The sequence below is a fragment of the Hippopotamus amphibius genome, chromosome 10, assembly GCF_030028045.1.
Source record: "Hippopotamus amphibius kiboko isolate mHipAmp2 chromosome 10, mHipAmp2.hap2, whole genome shotgun sequence".
NCBI classification, from domain to species: domain Eukaryota; kingdom Metazoa; phylum Chordata; class Mammalia; order Artiodactyla; family Hippopotamidae; genus Hippopotamus; species Hippopotamus amphibius.
Window position 1 is genome coordinate 27,628,098 of NC_080195.1, and position 22,593 is coordinate 27,650,690.

The following is a 22,593-nucleotide window of genomic DNA, read 5'->3' on the forward strand; positions in this document are numbered from 1 at the left end:
AAGACATCAATCACACATTGATATATAAACAGAAAGTCAGAGAAAAGTACCCTGTGCCCACAAAAGGCAAAACAGCCTGATCAGCCATGGGGTATCAAGGCTTTTGTTCAGAATCACTTGGAGGAAATAAACATGCATGTGAGAGAGAGCAGGCAGGTATAAACATGTATGTGTGTGAATGTAAAGGAAGAGGGCCTCTGCAGCAGGGGTTCTACAATCAACCTCAGACTGGGATTTCTCTTCCCCCAGGCAAGCAATCAGCAAATAGTCGCACACAACAATTTGCAAATTTCTGTGGGAAATGCTAGAGACAGAACTGCTTGTGAAGAATTTAAAGCAGCTATACAGAATACATTGGCATTCAGATCATTAGCCATCAAAAGATCCAAAATGAGTTCTCAGAACCGCAAGTGATGTAAGAGTTTAGAAAACCACGGGTTGGCAGGGCTGACCAGGACAGAGTCACTTTCTTGGAGGAGGGGGCCCTGCTGTGGACACCTGACAGATGAGTAGATAGGATGGGCAGGCCCTTAGATGCCTAGTGGGGTGGGTGCTATATGGCAGTGACCCATCTGTACGATCTGAAAGGTGCACAGGGCTTTTCGCTAGCAAGGGTCCACCTAGCCGGTAAGTTAAGTACCATTGGCTTTGGGGCATAGGCAGTGTGGAGTGCAGAAGCACAGGGCTGGGCGTGGAGAAAGCTTTTGGGTCCTGGGAAGTGTCTGCACCTTGTGGGCATGTGGCTGGAGTGACTCCCCTGGGAAGGAGGAGCAGTGGCTTCTGATGTTCTTCTGATGAGAGCTCTGTGTACACAGCGGCACCCCTCCAAGTGCCCACATGCTCACAGACACATACACCCCGCCTTCCCCTTCTCCCAAGAAACTATGGTGAAAAATGTGCAATGAAAGCTCAGGTTCTCCAGGGGCCAGTCCTGAACACACGTGAAAAGGGAATCAATTACACTGGTAAGCACACAGGAACCCTTATAGGGAAACCCACTCTACTGTCCTGGAGAAATAGATTAGAAAATGATGGGGCAGAGGAAAAAGAAACAAGAAGAAAGAAGGAGGTGAAGTAAAAGCAGGTATAAAGAGAAGAGGAAAAAAAAGAGGAAGAAGAAAGAAGCAGGGTGACTCAACTTTAGGAGAATTTGAGCTGTGAGTAAGGATGACTGATTACATCTCTTGAGATGCGCACACGTGGCTTTGAGGACTCATGTCTATCTCTGTAGCTGTACCTGGATACCAGAATCCCATCACCACCTTGTCTTTTACCACTTTTAGACAAGAAATAACTGAGAATATGGACCACGTGTAAATTTACCCGTGTATCCTCATTTCCACCGCATGGTTGACCCTACCCAAGTGTATGTTGAACGAATCAAATCATTAAATCCCAAACCTTTCAATTTTCGGGACAGATTGTTCTTGTAAAATAAATCCCACTTATCTCTGTAGGAGTCGATGAACTTCTGCTTTTAGATCAGACTGTCCCACCAGGTGCCAGGGTGAGCCTTGTAAGGAAGCAGTGCTCTCCATACAAATCTCTCTCCCTTCTTTCCCTGCCCTATCCTCAAAGTCCCCGTATTCATTTTTTAAAATTCTGTATTTCAGTATTTCATTCTCTTAGGTCAGATTCTGCACGTATTCCTGGGAGAGCTATATCTCATATCCCACATTTATACCTCCGTCTGAAGGCATACGTAGGGTCCTTTCCTAAGACAGGACTTGTATCTGGAGAGCAGAGAATTCTGGTTACCTGGGTAGCAAGAGGGTGGACACATAAAGAACAAGAGAGGAATCCAGGCGAACAAAGACAGCTTGTTCCTGCTGTTTAGTTTTGTTTCAGGATTTCATGTCCAGTGATGTCCATTTTCAGCAGAAGTACTTTTCCCCTGGTCATCCTCTGGCTCCTGGTCCTATTTTAGTACCGGAAGCTAAAGATGTCTTTGTGTCTACTTTGCCAGCTCAGCAAAAGAGCAGCTGCACTTGGGACACTGCCAACCTCTTTCTCTGTGCTCAGTTGTCGAGCAGGTGTGTTCTCCCCAGATACACCTTTAAGATGATGGTGTCATCAGTCAGCAGCGCCCAAGGACCTGCAGGGAAGGGAGGGGGAAAAGCTAATTGGTTTCAATCCAAAGTTCTCTTACTGCTCCTGGTACCCAGGCTTGATGCACCTGTTGTGTTCTATGTCCTTTCTCTGCTCTAATGATTCCCTCCAAGGAACTTAACTGAGTAGAGGGGGGGTGAGACTGTGGGTGGGGTGACAGCTGCCCTTCTTTCTCCCCGTGTGACACAGGTAGGCACTGGAACGTGAGGGTTGGCGTCCCTCATCATCGCCATGGTTCTGGGTGGCTAGGGAAGACCGCCAGCGATGCCCCATCCCCGTCCCTCTCCCATCTGGATCATCATGATGTCGAACTAAAGCCTAAATCACACGCTGTTTTTCAGTGCCTCCCAGGCTGCTGTGGTTATGAGAAGTGTCTGATAATCCCCTGACCTTTCCGACACTGTTCTGTGGGATGGCTCTGTTCTTCTCCCTCGCGAATTATTTTTGTGTGGTGACCAAACGATTACGGAACTGGTTCTGCTTGAGTTCCTTGTTCCCTCTTTAATTTGGTGGCACCTTATTTTATAGTCCACTAACTTTGCTGGAAATAAATTGACTTGTGTGGTTAGTAGTACTCGTTTGATAACATAAGTACCGTATTAGGGGGCGGTGAATGCAGATTAAGTGCCGTGCAATTACAAGGTAAATATATGATGGGTTTATTTTATCTGCTGAGCCCAACGGGGTGACAGAGTAATTACTTTGGGACCTATTAAGTATACCTACCACATAATCTGTAGGCAAATCAATTATGTAGTGAGTACCTGCCACCTTGCGTTTTTACACACTTTTTGACGATTCCGTGGTCTTGGGTAAATGTCATGCTGAACCGCAGTAGCCATTACGAGTTTCTTCAGGAGTGAACCACACCCAGTGTACCTCTACGGGAAGGATTGGGGAGCCACTACAGCGTATCTTGGGGGTTGGGGAGACACCCACGATCTAAATTCAAACTAACGCTTTTATTTTTGCTTTGCCCATGCATTCAATAGGATGGAGTAGGAGAGGTATGGGAGACACAGCATGTGCCCTCTTAGAGACCAGTCCCCTTCCACAAAAAAAAGGATTAGAGTCGAGCATTTAATTGGTGCCGGAAAACATTAACCGCGGACGTGAGAGCACCTAGGACCAAGCCCTGTTCATATCTCACAACAGGAAGTCGCTCGTAATGACTGTGAACACCCTGATGTGTGTCACTGTTCTGATGAACTGAGTGACGTGTGCCCAAGCTCAAGTTCATCCTTGTGAGCTCTGGTCCCCCCCTCCTGACTCACAGACCACGCGTTACCCTCTCACCCTAGACCGCTCTCCGTGAGTGCATGCGCCCCAGGTCATAGACAGACAGAGCAGTTCACCCATATTCTGTCACTGTACGTGGGTCTCATGTCTTCCAACAAAAATAAAATATACTTTGCAGGGCAATAGGGCTTCCTAAAAGAAGCAGATTAAGGCGTTGCCTGTTTTTCCTTGAAATATATTCTTTGCAAAACTGATTCTGTTCCAGATTCCATTACATGGTAAGCTACCTTAATGCAGTTACATTATTTGACTAGCATCCCTTTGATTTATACAGGGTCTTCCAGAAACACGATTACTGTGTGAAAGAGAGTCCCACTTGCGGCTAGCTACGTGTGTCATTGTGTCTGATCTGTAGCTCCCCAAGTTCCTGTAGCGTTGCATTTTGTGCCCCGGGGTGGCTCTTTGGCTCTGTGCCCATGCTGGCAATTTAGGATTTCTCTCGTGTCTTTCAGGCATTGAGAATGCCAGCGACATCGCTTTGTACTCGGGCTTGGGCGCTGCAGTCGTGGCTGTCGCGGTGCTGGTCATCGGCATCACCCTTTACAGACGGAGCCAGAGTGACTATGGTGTGGACGTCATCGACTCTTCTGCATTGACAGGTGGCTTCCAGACCTTCAACTTCAAAACAGTCCGTCAAGGTCAGCGGCATAGGGCCCCCCAACACCGCATCCTCAGGACCACAGATTACACTCACGCAAGACCCTGCTGTGCTTTGGTCTTGTGTGAGCGTAGCTCTTGGCACTGGGAGATGCTACCAAATTGTCCTCAATCCTTAGGACACCAGGTTCAATGGAGGAGTCTGCCTGAGTCCTTGGCTGCTATGAGGATCAACGGGTCTTGATTTACTCTTTCCAACATTTTATTCTTTGTTCCCCAACATTTTAAATGAGGCATTTCCACCTTTCAGATAGAGTGAGCATCACAAGTTATTTTATCTCCGGTCACCCAACTTTCTATTTTAACCATCCTGTTTTAGGGATGTATATTTAGTTAACTAAAATACTGATTATTCAAGGCTAAGGACCAGCTACGATACCAGGTGTATTTATTACACTGTTTACTCGGTGGAGTTATTTTTGCTGCTTCTATTTTAAATAAGTAAAAGGATTTTCAAGGATCTATGATGGGTCAGTTAGCTGGGGAAAAACTGAAATTCCCAGCCTAAGTGACTGCTGCTGCCAAGGTAAGGCAGTCTTTTGTTGTGGGGGAAGGAAAATGTATCATGTCACACTATAGCAATATTCATTTTTAAAACACAGCCGTTTAATTCTCTTATAGGAACCAACTCTATTCCTGACTGGAGACAAGGGTGAGACGTAGATGGCTTTTATTTTAGAAAAAAAAATGGAACTGTCTCGCTCCCGTGGATGAGTTTTCTACCTTGACCCTTGTGGTCAATACTGTCACTTTTATTTCTGTTTATTGCTTGTCAGTAGCACGTGCCGGACAGGACAAGGAGCCTCACTGCTTGGCAGTGATGGGATAGCGACAGGATGGGGAAACGGGATCGCAGGCAGGCTAGAAATTGGGAGACGGCTGGGAGAGATGGGATGCTTGACCGCGTACCACTCACTTCCAGCACCTTGGCTTCAGGTCTGGGTCTGAGTCTGGCTGATCTCAGATAAGAACACATCCCTCAATGTGGGTGTAGAGCTTAGTGTGTATGATTTGATTTGAAATACATCCAGTGAAGAACTGATCTTTTTATTGTGTAAGAAACCAGAAATGTAGTTCCATCAAATCATGAGACATCCATGTCTTTAACCCTCATGCTTGAAAAATAGAGAATATACAATAGTGGAAGAGGCAGCTTTGTGAACAACTTCAGAGGCTTTGAGGTCAGATAGACTTGAAGCCAGAATTGCTGTAGGACCTAGTTAGTCAGTTATTCTCTCTCAGTCTCCATTTTTTTTAATTTATTTATTTTTTTGGGGGGGGTACACCAAGTTCAATCATCTGTTTTTATACACATATCCCCGTATTCCCTCCCTCCCTCGACTCACCCCCCTCAGTCTCCATTTTTACAGCTATAAAGTGGGGATACTAACATCTACCTTGGGGCGGGGGGGGGGGGTTCTTGTGAGGATGAAACCACCTGGAATAACATGGGTTATAAACCCTTGGCTTATGGAAGGTACTCAGTTAATGCAGTGAGTATCGTTCTAGAAGCCACTGACTCCTCTTACCTTGGCACAGGATGCCAGTGAATTCCACAGAGCATCACGCAGCAGGTGAGAGGGATGCTTCCCTGACATGAACGTTTGGGGAAGGCTGACTTGGATAAGCTGAAACTCATCTCATTACCGTGAGGCTTCTCAGAATGTACTTGTACTGTGAATCTCTAAGAGAGGATGTAGCTTTTGCAAACATACTTTCCCATTTTCTTTGACCAAGAATTCACAAAACTAGTGATACAAGCAGAAACCCTTTATTAAAATTCCACTGTTCCCCATATTCATGGTGAGGCTTCATCTTACACTGATGCTCCGTTGTCTTAGCGACATCTCTTCTTGAACAAATAAGGCTGGAGCCCCAGCAAGGTGAATGGTGAGACTTAAATAGAATGTCCTATGGAGAGTAGACCAGGGACCTCAAAAAGGACATCCAAAGAAGAACTTGGTGTCACAGGGGGATTGTCCCCGATCAGACCTGAATCAAGTTGGCTGCCAACTTTCTTCAACCATGGACTCTATCATATGTATATATTATGATAATCAGGCATTTTAGACTTCAGTCTAACTCTAGGAAATGTTTTTGCTTCTTGGCTTTATATAAGGTAGGAGGGTCTTTTAAGAGTAGCTAGAAATTAACCTTTAGAAGATCAAACAACCATGTGACTCAGAGAGAGGCTTTTTTCAGGTATCTGGCTCCAGACTCTTTTCAGATGAGAGATGGTTCTTCAATCCCACTTCTTGCCTGGGGAAACCATAACCCAGAGTAAGGCTGCTACCTGTAGAGTTCAGTGCAGTTCTGTTAAAAAGCTCAGCTCCTTATCATGCCTGTTTCTTAGCACAGGAGCCTCAAACATGAGAAAATGCCTCATCAAGGTGCCTTTAGATCTATAAGGTCATTTCATCTCATTTTGAACCTCCTCCTCTGATTTTGGATTCTTAGAGCATCAGAACCAAGAGGTGGGAAAAGTCAGGGTTATAGATTTCCTGCTGCCATTGTTACAAATTATGAAAATGGAAAAACAATAGAGGCTAATACGCTATGGCCTAGAATTGCAACATTTTCAAAAATATCATACTTGAAACAGTTTTGTCAGGCCCCAAAGGAAAATGGTTTAATGTGGTTTGGGTTTCAATTTGAGATGTCAGGTTGACGGACTGATATGGGTGGGAAGTTTGGAACTGAGGGTTACTTTGTTATTTACTAATAAATGAGATTACTTCATCACAGGAAAATATCACAGCATTTCTTTTTAATATCTGGCATAGAAAAAAACTGCTATGTCCCAACAGATGAGAAAGTCCAATTTCTCATGTTTTGTAAGGATTATTTTTCTCCATTGGTTTTGAGTCAGGAAGCCCTTCTAAGATGCTCCTCATGTAGCATCTGAGTCTCTCTCTTTGCCTCTCAGAGTGACATCTGTGCTATTAGAGCAAATTGGCTGCTCAGACATGGAGCAGTTCATGAAGTCCCCTGACCCTTTTGCTCTGAGGGACACATCATTTCCTCCCCCAGCCCTAGAAACTGCCCAGGATCCCACGTGGGACGTGCTGGCACCCACGCCACCTCGATTATAAACAGCACCACCTCGTCACCACGCTGTGTCATCTCTTGCCATTTAAAATGAACAGATGTTATTTTTGCTCCAAACGGGATTGCAAAACATCATTCTTTCCTTTTTGTTTTTTGGAAGCTTCTCTTTGCCAGTTAAAATAATCCCGTCAACAGTCATACCTGAGTGAGTTGCCTGGTGGAGTGCCAGAAATACTTGTTTTGAAAAGGTCGCATGTAAAGAACTCTGGCAAGTGATGAGTTTGGTCAGTGGCATTCAGGGAATTGACTTTGAAAGCCACAGCGCCTGATGCCAAGGCTCTGGGCACTAACGAATAGCCTGTTAGATGCTTTAGATGCCCAGGGTAGGTCTGAAGCCCTGACCAGAGCAGCTAGTGAGCGAGCACATGTTATGCAGTTAAGTGGAGGCGGATGTAAAGGAATAACTGTGATGCTTTGCAGTTTCTGAGTGACAGGTCAATCTTCTTTGACCAGGTAACTCCCTGCTCTTGAACTCCTCCATGCAACCAGACCTAACAGTGAGCCGAACATACAATGGGCCCATCTGTCTACAGGACCCGCTGGACAAGGAACTCATGACAGAGTCCTCACTCTTTAACCCTTTGTCGGACATCAAAGTTAAAGTGCAGAGCTCATTCATGGTCTCCCTGGGCGTGTCTGAGAGAGCTGAGTACCACGGCAAGAATCATTCTGGGACTTTTCCCCATGGAAACAACCGCAGCTTCATGACAGTGCATCCCAGAAATAAGACACCCTACATCCAAAATCTGTCATCACTTGCTACAAGGACGGAACTAAGGACCACTGGTGTCTTTGGGCATTTAGGAGGACGCTTAGTAATGCCAAATACAGGTGGGTGGTAAGTGTGCGTTTGTGTATTTTCTAGTGTTTGTTTGAACATATTATATGTACATAATGATGTCCCCTAAGATTCTTTTTTTTTCATTTATTTTATTGGCTGTGTTGGGTCTGTTGCTGTGTGCGGGCTTTATTTAGTTGTGAGTGGGGGCTACTCTGCGTTGTGGTGCGTGGGCTCCTCATTGCCGTGGCTTCTCTTGTTGTGGAGAATGGGCTTTAGGCGCATGGGCTTCAGTAGTTGCAGCACATGGGCTCAGTAGTTGTGGCTCACGGGCTCTAAAGCACAGGCTCAGTAGTTGTGGCGCATGGGCTTAGTTGCTCCGCGGCATGAGGGATCTTCCTGGAGCAGGGATTGAACCCAGGTCCCCTGCATGGGCAGGTGGATTCTTAACCACTGGGCCATCTAGGAAGCCCCAAGATTCATTTTTAAGATGTTGACTCTCCCCGTGTCAGAGCGACAAACGCCGTGACGCCGTGGCTCCGTAAGTTGGCTTGATTTACATAGCAAACCAGAACCAGTGCTGAGATTAGATTTTGCCATCTTTATCTCAGCTTGGAACTTATACTCCGTCAGATGCCGTTAGGGTTGACAGCCACGTTGGCTCAAAAGGTTTGGGTGGTCCCCAGAGTTTAAGGCCCCTTGAACTAGTTCCTAGAACATGATCTGGAAACACTGAAAACACTCTTTGACGTGACTGACCAATACCATGTTTATAGCGAAGCATGGTTTACGCACTAGTTGATAATGTAGTGAAATGACACTTAAACTTCCTCAGTAACTGACCTCACAAAACACCATCAGTGTCTGTCAGCCTTGCTGTAATGTTGCTTTATGATGAGCAGGGATGAGGGTTCCTTATGGGGTTGCTCTTTTGAATTCAAACTTCAGATCCATGGCTGTACTGGTTCTCAAGAGTGTTTTGTTCCTTTTGGTTGGAAGTTTCTTGATGCTTTGACAAGGTATACAGCCCAGATCACTGTGAAAATGACACTCTACCTATGGATTAGTCTTCAGGGTTCCCATCTAAGATCTAACTAGGTGGAGGAAGAAAGCAATCTCTCCTCCGATTTCTGAGCAACGAGATTCAGGGACTGCTCTGAATCATCACTGTCGGCTGAGAGGAAAGCGAATGTATCAGATCTGCAAGTGTTATTAAAGAACTGGAGAGCATTGAGTCGGAACCTGCAGGGCCTGGGCAGATTTCTCTGTAGGGTAGAGCTAACCCACCTACAATATCATTTTGTCTTATACAATGAATTCTGTAGTAGAACTAGCCTGACGCTACTATTCCACTAACTAAGTAACTTAGTGACTTGCGCCTGCAGTTTGTTTCAAATTGATGATTGTTTGGCTTTCCTATATCGTTTCCTTAAAAACTTCATTTCAGGCAAATAGCCCTCCAGTGCAGCCCCAATAATGATTTTGTTTTCTAAACTTCCAGTTCTCTAAATCTCCCTCGGTTGGTGCTTTAGGACATGGTAAGAGTCTTTGTTTATGTGTGAGTGTCAATAGTGTGTGGTGTCTTCCTCCTGGTGAGATTCGGCAGGTAGGAGATGGATGTGGAGTGAGCAGGCGCCCATATTTACCAGGTACCTTTCTTGTAAGAATCTGTAAATTGGAAATGTGGGATCTGGAAAAGGAAAAGATGCAAACCCTGCCCTTTCAAAGAGAAGAGGATGTATAAACATCAGAGTTATATGAAGTTGCATGTTGAGTTTTTATACTTTTATTTCCACTCTCTTACCTAGTGCTTGGTACTTAGGTGGTTCTCAGTAATTACTGGTTGAATAGATTGGCCCACTTTCCTCTCTCTTCCCATCCTCGTGTGTGTGTGAGTGCACACGTGTGCATTTACACACACGTGGAAGGAGTGCCAAGATCCACCCACTTGTCAGCTATATTTGTTTAATATTCATCGAAGAAAGTGAGATGAAATCATGGTGAGACAGATTTTTTTCTTGTTTCCCTTCTGACTTGAGAAGCACTTGGTTGAAAACTCAAAGTTCTGATAGCATCATCTACGATTTCCAAACAGTTCCTCTGTGAAGGGGCATTTTCAGAGCTCTGAATGAGAAGTCATAGACAAGACTGAAGCTGTTCACTGGGAATGAGTTTGAGGAAAAATAAGTGCGGGGAATTGAAACATATGCTCTGTTATTTGCAGAACATAAAGGTAAAATATGCCCTGGGGAGCTAAAGTATAAAGAAGCAAGGTGCAGAAATTAAATTGTTCTAACGCCATCCTTCCCAAATTATGGCGGGCTGCCTGGCAGTGGTTTGTGGAAAAGGTTGGCAGTAGTCCCCACACTCCCAGATCATTTATTATGCAAAATATGTACGAGAAAAACTCAGGCAGTTCCATTGTCCTATCAAATAAAAGGCTGTCAGGGTAGCAGGTGCAATTTAGGGGAGCGTATATTTGTCTTTCATCAGAGATAACTCGTGAATGACGTGTTGAACATAGATACGTCTTTAGGGGACCAGGGGCATAAGGATTTCCCACGGAGCCGTTCATTCTTCATAAGATGTAGGTTGCCACCAGCAGCACCACCACCCGTGATTTTTGCCTCTGTATTTGACTAACTTCAGTTTTCCAAACACAATTTACATGTTTGGGTCGGGGGAGGGAAGTCTGTTTAAAGGATAATCACACCAAATTGTTTAAAACTCCAGTGATCCTGTAGAGTCAGGTTGAATTTAGGAGTATGATGAAAAATGTTGCAATCTGAACACAAGGAATTAAGCTGACTTGAAGAGAATGTGATAGGATCTGCTCTACAAACAGCCCTTTCTCAAAAGTACACACTCATTATTTATTCTGACTCAATCTGAGAGTTAACTGTCAGGCCTTGATGATCTGCATAAGACAACATGTCTCGAAGCCTGGCTTTTTTTTTTTTTTTTTTAACTCAAAAATTTCAATCCTGTTCATTCATTCATATACTCATGATTTATTTTTTGAGTGCTTACTGTCTGCCTGGCATTGTGCTACATGTTACGAACATAATAAGCCATTAGTGCTTTTTTTTATACCATATTTCATTTATTCGAGAGTTTAGAAAAGAAACTAATCAACATGTCAGGAAGCAAATAAGTGATCCTTTGGGCTGCGATCGAACTGACTTCTAAAGGGCAGGAAGGAACTTTTTGAGGCAGTAGAAATGTTCTGTATCTTGATTGTGATGGTGGTTACATGAGCGTATACATGTGCCCCAAAACTCATCAGTTTGTATACTTAACATGGGTCCAGTTTTATTGCATGTGAAACAGACCTCAGTCAAGGAAAAAAGAGGAAAAGAAATATGGGAGCACAGCAAACCTATTCTTTTGGGTTAATAGCCTAAGATGGCATTATTTCTTGACGGTGACCTCCTGTGCTTCTGTGTCTAAAGGATAGTGCCCGAATGTCTCTGTCATCAAAGAGAGGCAACGGAGAGAAAGTGCAATGCCAGGCTAAGAATATAAAACGTCTAGGGTGTGTATGATAACTTCTCCTCCGCAGCAGGGAAGGATGTAATGGAGACCACGTCATCTGGCAACTACATTTAAGGAAGAATGGGCAATTAAAGGAGGAGCCTGATCAGAGGCCGCTGAGTATGGCAATTACAGGTCTCCTACTGTTGACATTAGGGTCCAGAATATAAATGGATACCCTTGCTGAAAAGCTGTAAGCAAGATTTAAAATGGGCCTCATTCTTAGTGCCAGTGAAAGATCCTGATGATAACTAGCGTGTTACTGAATAATGTCCATAAATGTGAATCACAGATAGCTGTTTTTGCCATGAGTCTTGCATTCCTTGACTCTATAGCAGCTAACAGGCACACAGAAGGATATCGGTAAAGCCTGCCATCTCTAGATTTAAATTATCATCAGTACCCTGAAAGCTTCCTAGGTGATTACATTAGCTCTAATGAAAGGAGAAAAGGTGAGTGCTGCATTATTCAAAGAATAGGAGGATACCCTGAGATTGTATTTTGTAAAGATCTGTGTCTCTATTTCATTTCTTTTTATAAACAAGAAGCTACGTTAAAGAGAATCTCTGCCCTCTCTAGACTCTTCCCTCTTGGCCAGAGTGAAATATTTAATTCATAGCATTCAGGAGGAAAGGGGATTTTCAAATGCAGTGTGATGTGTCTTCCTTTGCCCCACTCCCTTTGTTATATGATTTTACTGAAGAAAGGCTACTGAGTTTTTTCAATTTGACGCTGATGTGAAATATGGTTAAGCCAGCTTTAACCTTTTCTAGCTTCTGTCTGCAAATGTGGGGCCACATAGTGGCTACACAACAACCTGTATGTTCCTAAGCTCGTCCACGCTTTTTCCTTCCCCTGTTTTCTTGACAAAATGCATTAGTGCATTGGTGACCTCCCTAAACTGACTTCAAGATGCACCATTTAGAAGACAGTCACACACGAGGCTCTAGCAAAATGTTAGATAGCTCACCCATCAACCTGGATACCGTTTTAGGAAATGAATGGATAGAGACAAGATAGCAAAATACCTTTTTAAATTTTAGAGCCAATTAACTGATACACTGATGAACTCATATATTCTCAGATATGTTTGATAGTGCCTGCTCTCAGGACACCAAATCTAATAAGAGAATTTTTTAAATGCTAGGAAGACTATGTTAAATTTCTTTTATTACAGTGTTGTGTTAACTTCTGTACAGCAGTGATTCAATTACACATATACATTCGTTATCATATTCTTTTCCATTGTGGTTTACCCCAGGATATTGAATATAGTTCCCTGTGCTACACAGTGGAACCTTGTCGTTTATCCATCGTATATATAATAATTTGCATCTGCTAACCCCAAACTCCCAACCCATCCCTCCCCAACTCCTCGTCCCACTTGGCAACCACAAGTCTGTTCTCTACGTCTGTTGGTCTGTTTCTGTTTTGTAGGTACGTTCATTTGTTGCATATTTTAGATTCCACATATAAGTGATGTCATATAGTATTAAGTGATGTCATACAGTATTTGTCTCTGACTTATTTCACTTAGTATGATAATCTCTGTGTCTGTCCATGTTGCTGCAGGTGGCATTTATTTTTTTTTTTATGCTGAGTAGTATTCCATTGTATATATGTACCACGTCTTCCTTATCCATTCATCTGTCGACAGACATTTAGGGTGCTTCCATGGCTTGGCTATCGTAAATAGTGCTACTCTGAACGCAGGAGTACACGTATCTTTTCGAATTACAGTTTTGTCCAGATATATGCCCAGAAGTGGGATTGCTGGATCAGATAGCAACTCTACTTTTCTGAGGAACCTCCATACTGTTTTCTGTAATAGCTGCAGCAATTTACATTAGGAAGACTATAAATAAAAATCTGATTTGAGTATGGTTAAATCATATGCCTTTCTTTATGTCAAACAATATTTTCTTTGTTATCAAACTTTGCCAGGATTGGAATTTCATAAATTGCTGTGAGGTGGTCCCTCTTTGAGAGTATCTGTAAGCTGTTCACCTGAGGTGCTTCAGGATAACTGGAGACTCTACAAATAACCTCTTGGCTTTTTCTTTTTTCAGGGGTGAGTCTACTGATCCCACATGGTGCCATCCCAGAGGAGAATTCTTGGGAGATTTACATGTCCATCAACCAAGGTGAACCCAGGTAAGAGGATGGCATATTAATGAGATATTAAGTATGAAATGGAACTCCTGCAGAAAAGCTGAAGTTATTAAGATAATGTGACATGGAGGTATGTAGGTGAGAGAGTGAGCTATTTGACTGTATGGAGGGAAAAATCAGTTGCCACACTGTTGGCTGTCCATTTTGTAGGCAGCTAACCCAAGTCACTGACATCTGGACAGCAGACACTGAAACAGTAACTCCAAAAGCAAGGTATAATCCGGGTCTCCCCACAAACACTGACTGCATCACAGGACTTTCCTCTCAAAAGAAAGGAATATCACCCGTTGGAGGTACTCTTTGGTGCTATGCGTTATGAAAATGCAGAGAATAACTGATCTCTGACCTTTTAACATCAACAGGAGACCTGCCCTACAGCTGAGAGACAATTTCTTAGGCAGTTTTCCTCAGAGAAAAACATAGTCCACACTTCAGTAGCTTTCAGGTCTGACAAATTTCAGCAACGTTAAATTCAATTATGTGCACAAATCTTGCTGCAGACTCTTTTAATGAAAGTAGTTGGTTATTTTCCTAGTGCACCTATAATATTTGTAGATATGTTGCCTTCTTCCACACAAGATGAGCCGAACTCCTCTTTAGAAAGCAATTTCTCTCATAAACTGGATCTATATACCTCTGGCATTTTCAGTCATAACATCTCGGTTATTTTAGAATAGATTTTGTTGTTGTTAGCAAAAACACACAGACACACGAAGGAGAAACAGTCAGAGAAACAGATGGTTTGAACAGACTTTGATAGCTATCTCCAGAAGAAGATTTGTTGGTACCCAGTGGTTTTAACTTTGTGCTTTATGGGGCTTGAGAATAGAGGAAGAAAAGGCTCTGCTAAGTGGCTGTTGGGGAAACTCAGAGGATTTGTGCGTAAGCTGTGCTACATCGGGCTCCTGTGTTATTTCCTCAGTTCTGTAGACCCAGGTCCATTACCTGTGTGCCTGAAAACATGCCAGTGTTTAAATATCTCCACTTGGCACAAAGGGGAAGCCAAGGCACAGAGGTTTTATTCAAAATCTCAACAAAGCAGACCTAAAAACAGAGTTCTCTGGATGAGAGTCACCTCGTTTTTCTCTTTGGTTGATGTTTTTAAGCAACTGTACCTGTTTAAAATTGAGGTCACAGCCAATTACACATACACTTTTAAATGCATCACCCTTCAGAAATCAAGTTTGAAGCAGAATGCAGTTAAACCTTGTCTGAAAATCATGGGCTCCTACAAACCTTCCTCCCCTCTGCATCCTGTTCCTTTGGTGGTAATGAGTCCACAGAGCCAGTGTTCAGCTCCTTCCCCTCAAACACACTCCTGCCCCCCAGGGTCTTCCACCTCATTAAGTGAGAGCCAGCCTAGGGCTCATTCACATTTTCAAAGGCACCTAATGCACAACTCACCTCAGTCCCCATCTCTTACTAGAAGCTTCTCCTTAGGAAGATCTGAGCTAGAATGTGTCCAAAGGCATCAAACATACTTAAATAACATGGCTCAAAAAGGAGGGAAATATTACTTAGAACATCCTGAAGTGGAAAAATAAGAAAGAGAAATACATAAGAACTCACCAGAGCTCAAAAAAACTCCGAAAGACAGGTACGGCCTCCTGGGATCACCCCTTGCTAAGCTTTGTACGTTCCATGTTGATCTGTTTGGTTTATCCATCAGTATCTAAGGTGCGAGTTCATTGCTGCTGTTCAGGAAGGGGAATGGAAACTGAAGAACAGTTCAGCCAAGACTTCAGATCTATGAGGGGTGCGTGTTCCTCTCTATTTAACAGAGGATGAAATATGACTGTAGGAAGCGTACATTTCTTTCCATGTTGCTGAAAGATTCCCAGATGTTCCTACCTCTGAAGGAAACGTGTGGCCACTAGACTACAGCCCACTTCACTTCCTTGGCCACTCTCACTCCTTTTTGAGGAGCTCCATGTACAAAAACACTTTTTTTTTAAAGCTCAGGTAAATTTTTTTCTATCCTTGCCAGGAGGCTGCTTCCATCTGAGTTCTGCTTTTAATCCTGTGATTAATCAGGGGAAGACTAGAGATAGCTATGTAGTGTCATCTTTTCTTTGTAAGTTTACTTGAAAACCCATTTAAACCCATTTTCATCTTATGCTGTCTGTCTGCCATTCTGAACTCGTGTTCAGATTGAGGCCCATTTCCTCAGAGTCTGTAGAGCCGGGACAGCGCTGCTCTGGCTCTTTCACCTTTGCCTCTAGAGCCATCTCAGTTCCTTCCCTGTGAGGTCATGGGCGTGAGAATTGGATTTTCTGCGTCTCCGTCACCCTCACACACAGAGAATTACAATGGGGTCTTCCCAACACCATCCACCATCTTCATGCTGTGTTTAAAGGTGTTCCATTTTCCGAGTGCTGACCCATTTCTGTGGCTCCTTTCTGAGTTACATCCCTGGTATAGCAGGGTGATGATTTTATGGAGTCATAACATCCAGGACCCAAATTCTGTACCAGATTCCCAGGGGTATGGCTGTGTGGAGTGAACCACAGACTCAAAACAATGCCCTGTATTCAGTCTCAGATGGATATATTTAATAGTTTAGGAAGTTTCAAGGGAGGTTGTTCATTGTTTGAATTGAGTGTGCCCTGTCTCTCTTGGGACATCCTACTCGCATACCTGGAAAGTCTCCAAGAGGACACTATACTTCCCATGAAGTGGAATGACGTCCACTTTCCTTCCCTCGATGTCCTGCTTTATCTGTACTCTCAGACTTGAGCAACCATCCTCATGAATCTTTTCTAACCTCCTCCAGCAATCTGGACCTTTGGTTGGTCATCATGCTGAAGGAATGAACTCTGTTGACTTTTTGTACATGTATACGTGTTGTTACATGGTTCACTAGGAGGGGACTTTGCATCCTTGAAAAAGTAATCACTCACCTCTGTTTCAGTATAACTTGCAAAGGTGCTCTCACACGCATTTAATCTCCCCAGCTGTGTTCAAAAGAAGAGGGGTTTTACACCCATTTTTGAGATGAGAAAAGAAGATGTAAAAAATATGAAGTGTCCAAGAAGCGAGGCTGCTTGGCAAGCGTGTGTTACTTACCGGGTGAGCTGGAATTCAACTTTAGGATGTCTGACTCCAATTCCGGTGCTCACGGACTAAAGGATATCACCTCTCCTTGACATCAGGGACTCGAAGGAAACAGCTTTCTAACATTGCATTCCAAGGCTTGGCCCCTGTAGAGAGGCATCCTCTGGAATCGCCCTGTCAGAGCACCAAGAATTAGGCAGGGCAGGAAGGGAGGATCGAGCTGAACACTTCTTAGACATCTATAGGGTAAACGGCTGTTGTGGCATCATGGTTGAGAGAAGAAAGGCTGGAAACAGGTCTCAATTCAGTGGACATGATGTTAGGAGACATCTGAGCTCAGTGGCTAAGAGTGTAAGCATCTGAACCCTGCAGACTTAAGACTCACTGCTCTGATTCACATGACCTTAGGTAAGTTAATGAAACTCTTTGTGTGCGCATCTGCAAAGTAATAGTAGGTACCTACTGTTGCAGAAATCCGTCCGTCGAGAAACCAAGCACCACACTGAGAGGGTTGGAGAACTCAGGTTTATTAAGCCAGTGGCCCCAGATGAGCTAATGCTCCAAAGTTCTGGGCCCCGAGCTCAGGGTGAGCTTTACTTTTATAGCACACATGTTTACAGAGCATGGAAGTTTCCAAACAGAAACTTACAAGAGCAGGTGCAGAACATTCCATTTTTTAGCAAAACATCTTGAAGTTACATTGGATTGTTAGGTCATCCTGTTTTTCTCTGCACAGCAAGCATATTTCACAAAAGTGAAACCAGCATGGAGTTATTTTTAGCTGAGTGTAAGTTTCTAACTTTCCTCTTCACTACCTTATAAGGATACTGTAGGACTGTGTGATATACAATCTGAAAGACGATAATTGTCTTAATTTTGTAGATTTGAAAATTAAGACCAAGAAAAGTTAGGTTTGCCTTAGGTTCTAGCAGGATGGGGCACCAAAACAAAAGTTTCTGGCTAATAATGTATTTTTAGACTATGTCACACTCGGCACTTTATGAGGCATAATTAGGCCTATTATTCTTGAGTCCAATGAGATGTGCTTGATGAGAGTCAGGGCTTATGCCTAATAATGGAAATACCATGAAACACCCAGAGAAGCGTCCAGATTTGGGGAGGACAGTAATAACTTGATAATTCAATGTGGAATTACACTGCAATAAAGGACTTCACAGAAAGCAATGGAAAAATAGAGGAGGCCCTTAATCTATTCTAAGGATAGATTTACAGAATGGGTAGTGGGAAAGGTGGCTTCCAGGAGATGTCACTTAAGCTGAGACTAAAAGATCAATAGAAATTAGCCAAAGAAAGGTATAATGGTTATATAGTTCAGTGATTTCCAGCTCCAGGATACATTTTCCAGTATCTATACAGTGTATGGTAGGAAGGGGCTGTGGAAGAGCAGGTAAGTCCAGCGTTTTTTATTTTTTAAGTGAAGTATAGTTGATTTAAAATATTATGTTAGTTTCAGGTGTACAGCAAAGTGATTCAGTTATATGTATTTTTCAGATTCTTTTCCATTGTAGGTTTTTACAAGATATTGAATATAGCTCCACGCTGTACACTAAATCCTTGTCATTTATCTGTTAATTCCAAGCTTCTAATTCATCCCTTTCCCCAGCTCTCCCCTAACCATAAGTTTGCTTTCTATGTCTGCGAGTCTGTTTTGCAAATACATTTTCATTATTTTTTTAGATTCCACATATAAGTGATATTGTATAATATTTGTCTTTGTCTGACTGACTTCATGTAGTGTGATCATCTCTAGGTCCATCCATGTTGCTGCAAGTGGCAATATTAAATTTTTCATGACTGAGTAATATTCCATTGTATTTATGTAGCACATCTTTACCCATTCCTCTGTCAGCGGACACTTAGGGTGCTTCCATGTCTTGGCTATCGTAAATAGCACTGCTGTGAACATTATGGCACATGAATCAAATCCAGGCAATTTTTTTTTTTTCTGTTTTGAAGTCACTCTGATGCCAGAACATTGCCTTAAGCAGTTTCCCTCCAACTCTACCCCAGGCCTTGTCACAGACAGAAGGAAGGGCTGGGTTTCATGCCTGCTCCACTCACAAAGTTGAGGATGCTTCGTGAGGTCACAGGAGCTACAGTAGCCTCCCAGAAAGGCAGTGGCATACACTTGGAGCTGCCAGAAGTATTTGCTGGTAGAGGCCCTTTGGATTCTCCTGGATCAAGAGCAGCTAAGTCAGTGCCAGCTGTGGTCACCTTTAACACAGACATCTTTGGAGGGCAGGAAACCAACAATGATCGCTCTCAACAAGTCTGTCTCTTTTCCCAGACTTTAATTTGAAAGAATTTGGATCTTTCTAAAATTTCTTAAAGGAGCTTTTGGGGGGGGGTGGGTATTTTTCATGTTCTCTAAACAGGTTTTGATAACATTTATTAAATAAGGTGTTTAATAGAACTACCAAATGATCCAGCAATCCCACTCCTGGGCCTATATCCAGAGAAAACCATAATTTGGAAAGATACAGGCACCCCGATGTTCACTGCAGCACTGTTTACAATAGCCAGGACATGGAAGCAACCTGAATGTCCATCAACAGAGGAGTGGATAAAGATGTGGCACATATACACAATGGAATGTTACTCAACCATAAAAAAGAATGAAATATTGCCAGTTGCACCAACATCAATGACCCTAGAGATTATCATACTAAATGAAGTCAGAGAAAGACAATCATCATATGATATTGCTTATATGTGGAACCTAAAAAAATGGTACAAATAAACTTCATTACAAAACAGAAATAGAGTCACAGATGTAGAAAAAGTTATGGTACCCCGGGGGGGGGGAGGGGAGGATAGATTGGGATTGACATATACACACTACTATATATAAAATACATAACTAATAAGGACCTACAGTAGAGCACAGGGAACTCCTCTCAATACTCTGTAATGGCCTATATGGGAAAAGTCTAAAAAAGAGTGGATATATGTGTACGTATAACTGATTCACTTTGCTGTACACCTGAAACTAACACAGCATTGTAAGTCAACTAGACACCAATAAAATTTTTTTTTAAAATTTAGGTGTTTAAACAACAGGATTAAAAAATGAGTTGTCTCCTTTCAGAGATTTCCCCCGCATATAGCACAGTAAGAAAATGGTACAGACGTAGCGCACTCATCCCGCTGTCCCCTCCCAGCTGCCGTTTTGCCCTCTCCCCACCTGTGGTTGGTGAGTAGAGAAACCGACCAGAACGTCAGTATACGGAGCTTTCTTCTGAGAAGCAATAAAACGAAACTAAAGGCAAACATTCCTTGCTTTTTACAGTTACACTGTCATGTAGATATTCCTGACCAAACGCTTACAGTTGGAAATGTAAATAATCTTATTGAAGAATTTACAAAAGGACACATATTTGAAATTTGGGCTCAACTCAGATGAAATATTTCAACCACTGTTTTTCTTCTGTGCTTTTATTTTCTCTTAAATGGTGTGGTCTTCCCACTTGGGACATCTTGGGGGTGAGGTGCCTGGAAGGCACAATAGCTTTGATAACAGAGCATACAATAAGAGCAAACAAGACTAGGAAGACAGAAAAAGTAGGTCTGACGTGGAAGAGAGTTGATAATCTCTAGTAACAGGCTCACAGTTCAGCACTGCAGCGTAACTACTACTATGGAATGGCTTCATGTGGCTTTTCCTCCACAGTTGCAAGAACAACATACTCAAAAACAAAATTATAAACACACACTTGCTCACATACCATGCCTAGTAGAGGATATAAGCAGTTAGAGATGTCCTTGGGCTGTTTGGGAGGACCTCATTTCTAGAAGACAAAAAAGAAAACACAGACAGGTATGGCCATTCACCTTGTAAAAATGTTTTCAGTGAAATGAATGCTTCTAGTAAACTACTCTTTGTGTCAAAGCAGCCATTTGAGGCCGTTCTAAAACCACTCATCCCAGTAAAATATGCAACCGTATATGCCTTTCCTGGGGCCTCCAGGGGCTCTGACTGGTCAGGACGTTGCTGCAAGAAGAAAACCTGGCCAAAACCTCTGGGATGATCTGCATCTCTGTTTGCCTTCTCCAGCTTGGAATACTTACCCACTAGGTTATGTCTCAAGCCACCCTACAGCAGCTCAGGCAAAAAAGAAAACAAAACAAAACAAAACAAATGAACAACAAACCAAAAAAGCCACTGCACCTTCCCACTGCTCTGGAATACTTTTCAAAATTGGTCTTATGAGCTCAGTTCAGTCAATGACAAGGTAAAATGTACTCAGTACCGTGAACTGAGAAAAACAGGACCCCTTAAATGTAAGGAGATTATTTCTGGTGGAAGTGTACTGGTTGGAGGATAGAGGTTATATATATGTAGCAAGATCATGTTTGGGGACACAGTGGACTTTTTCTATATTCCCGAGGTTAACAAATCTCAGAACTGATTTACAAAAAAGAAAGAAGGAACTAAGTACCCCAACAGTCTAATTTCAGGGATTTCACCAGCTATAATGTCAAGTCTAATTTTCCCACCTCCCTGCAGAACCTGCTGAGAAGCATCATTTCATCACAATGGGACATGAAGAGAGAGAAAGTCACATTTTGGAGAGGTATGGGGATCAAAAATGGCTGCCCCTCTGCGCACCAAGGCCACAAAGAGTAGCCCCAAGAGAAATTACTCAAAATTCAGGTCAACCGCAGGAAGTGTATATTGATACATCGTTTATCAGTTTGTTGATCTGTTCAGGGAGGAGGGGAAAGATAAAAAGCTTTGAGAAGAGAGGGCATGCTGCAAAAGCCAAGGAGAGAGGAGGAAAGAGCTCTTCCATAATTTCCAGGTCCCCACGGTCCCAAGAGGTGGAGAAGATGAACACAGGCCAGGAGGTGGGGAGCCAGAGAGGGTAAGTGAGACTGAAAACAGGTTTGCCAGGGGCCACTTCAGTGTGAGGAAGGGAGGCTCACAGAACAGGTCAAGATGCAGCCAGCTGGGGACCAGTTGGCAGGTGTACCTGAAACACACAAGCAACAACAGATGCTTAAGGGCAACTGTTTGCAATCCAGTCACCTGCACCCTCTGTCGGTGAGGCCTTTTGGAGTTATCACCTGTTCATATCGAGTCCCTGAAGGATTATCTTAAGAAACTTTTAGGTCATCCAAGAAAGGTATCATCCCTTTGCCACAGGTAGTAAGTAAGGAAATGGTGTGTGTTTTCCTTCTCTCTCCCTACCACAATGCCACACAGATAAGCTCACGGAAGGGGTATGCATGACGGAGCTGGTGGTCTGCTCCAGACCCAGCATCTAGAACCTTCTGCCTGTCCATGCAGATACACATGAGCGTGTGTGCATGGCTACTGGGGATGGAAGCAGATGTAAGATTAAAGTTTACAAATGAACAAAAATCAGTCAGAAAAACACTAACATAGTTTTAAACTAGATGTTACTGAAAAATCATAGAAATGTCTTCAAGGCACCCTGCAAGCATGGACAGTTCCATTAACCACAACTATCAGAATGACTACTGGGAAAACCAGAACCACTTAATACCGCATTAGATGAAACCCCAAAAGCAAACCCAGGTACTCAAATGATGATATTGCAGTGTGCTACGTGTGGTGACAAAGATGCACAAGCATTCACCAGGAGTGAAGGGATGAGCCCTGTGTAAAGGCTCAGGGAAGGTTTCTGAGAGGAAGTAACAGGTGACTTAAAAAACAAAGGGAGTAAAAGGCATTCCAATCAAAGGGAACAGAATGTGCAAAGGCACAGAGGTATAAAGAGCATGACATATTTCAAAATGAAGCAAAGCAGAACAAAATATGAAAGGAAGAGTGATAGGTTAAAAAAATAAGGATTTGACCACGTAGAGTGTTGTTTGCTGCCTCGGGGAAATTGAAA

The 22,593-nt window shown here is 43.0% G+C and overlaps 1 protein-coding gene across 2 annotated transcripts in view; it reads left to right on the plus strand.

The window, feature by feature from the left end:
• The window catches only part of UNC5D (unc-5 netrin receptor D), a 571,153-nt gene that overhangs the window by 491,827 nt on the left and 56,733 nt on the right, over positions 1–22,593 (plus strand). For both annotated transcript variants that reach the window (XM_057697245.1, XM_057697246.1), the window contains 3 exons: positions 3,861–4,046; positions 7,627–8,004; positions 13,555–13,639. In XM_057697245.1, the coding sequence (XP_057553228.1) occupies positions 3,861–4,046; positions 7,627–8,004; positions 13,555–13,639 (649 nt within the window). The remainder of the gene's footprint in view (positions 1–3,860; positions 4,047–7,626; positions 8,005–13,554; positions 13,640–22,593) is intronic.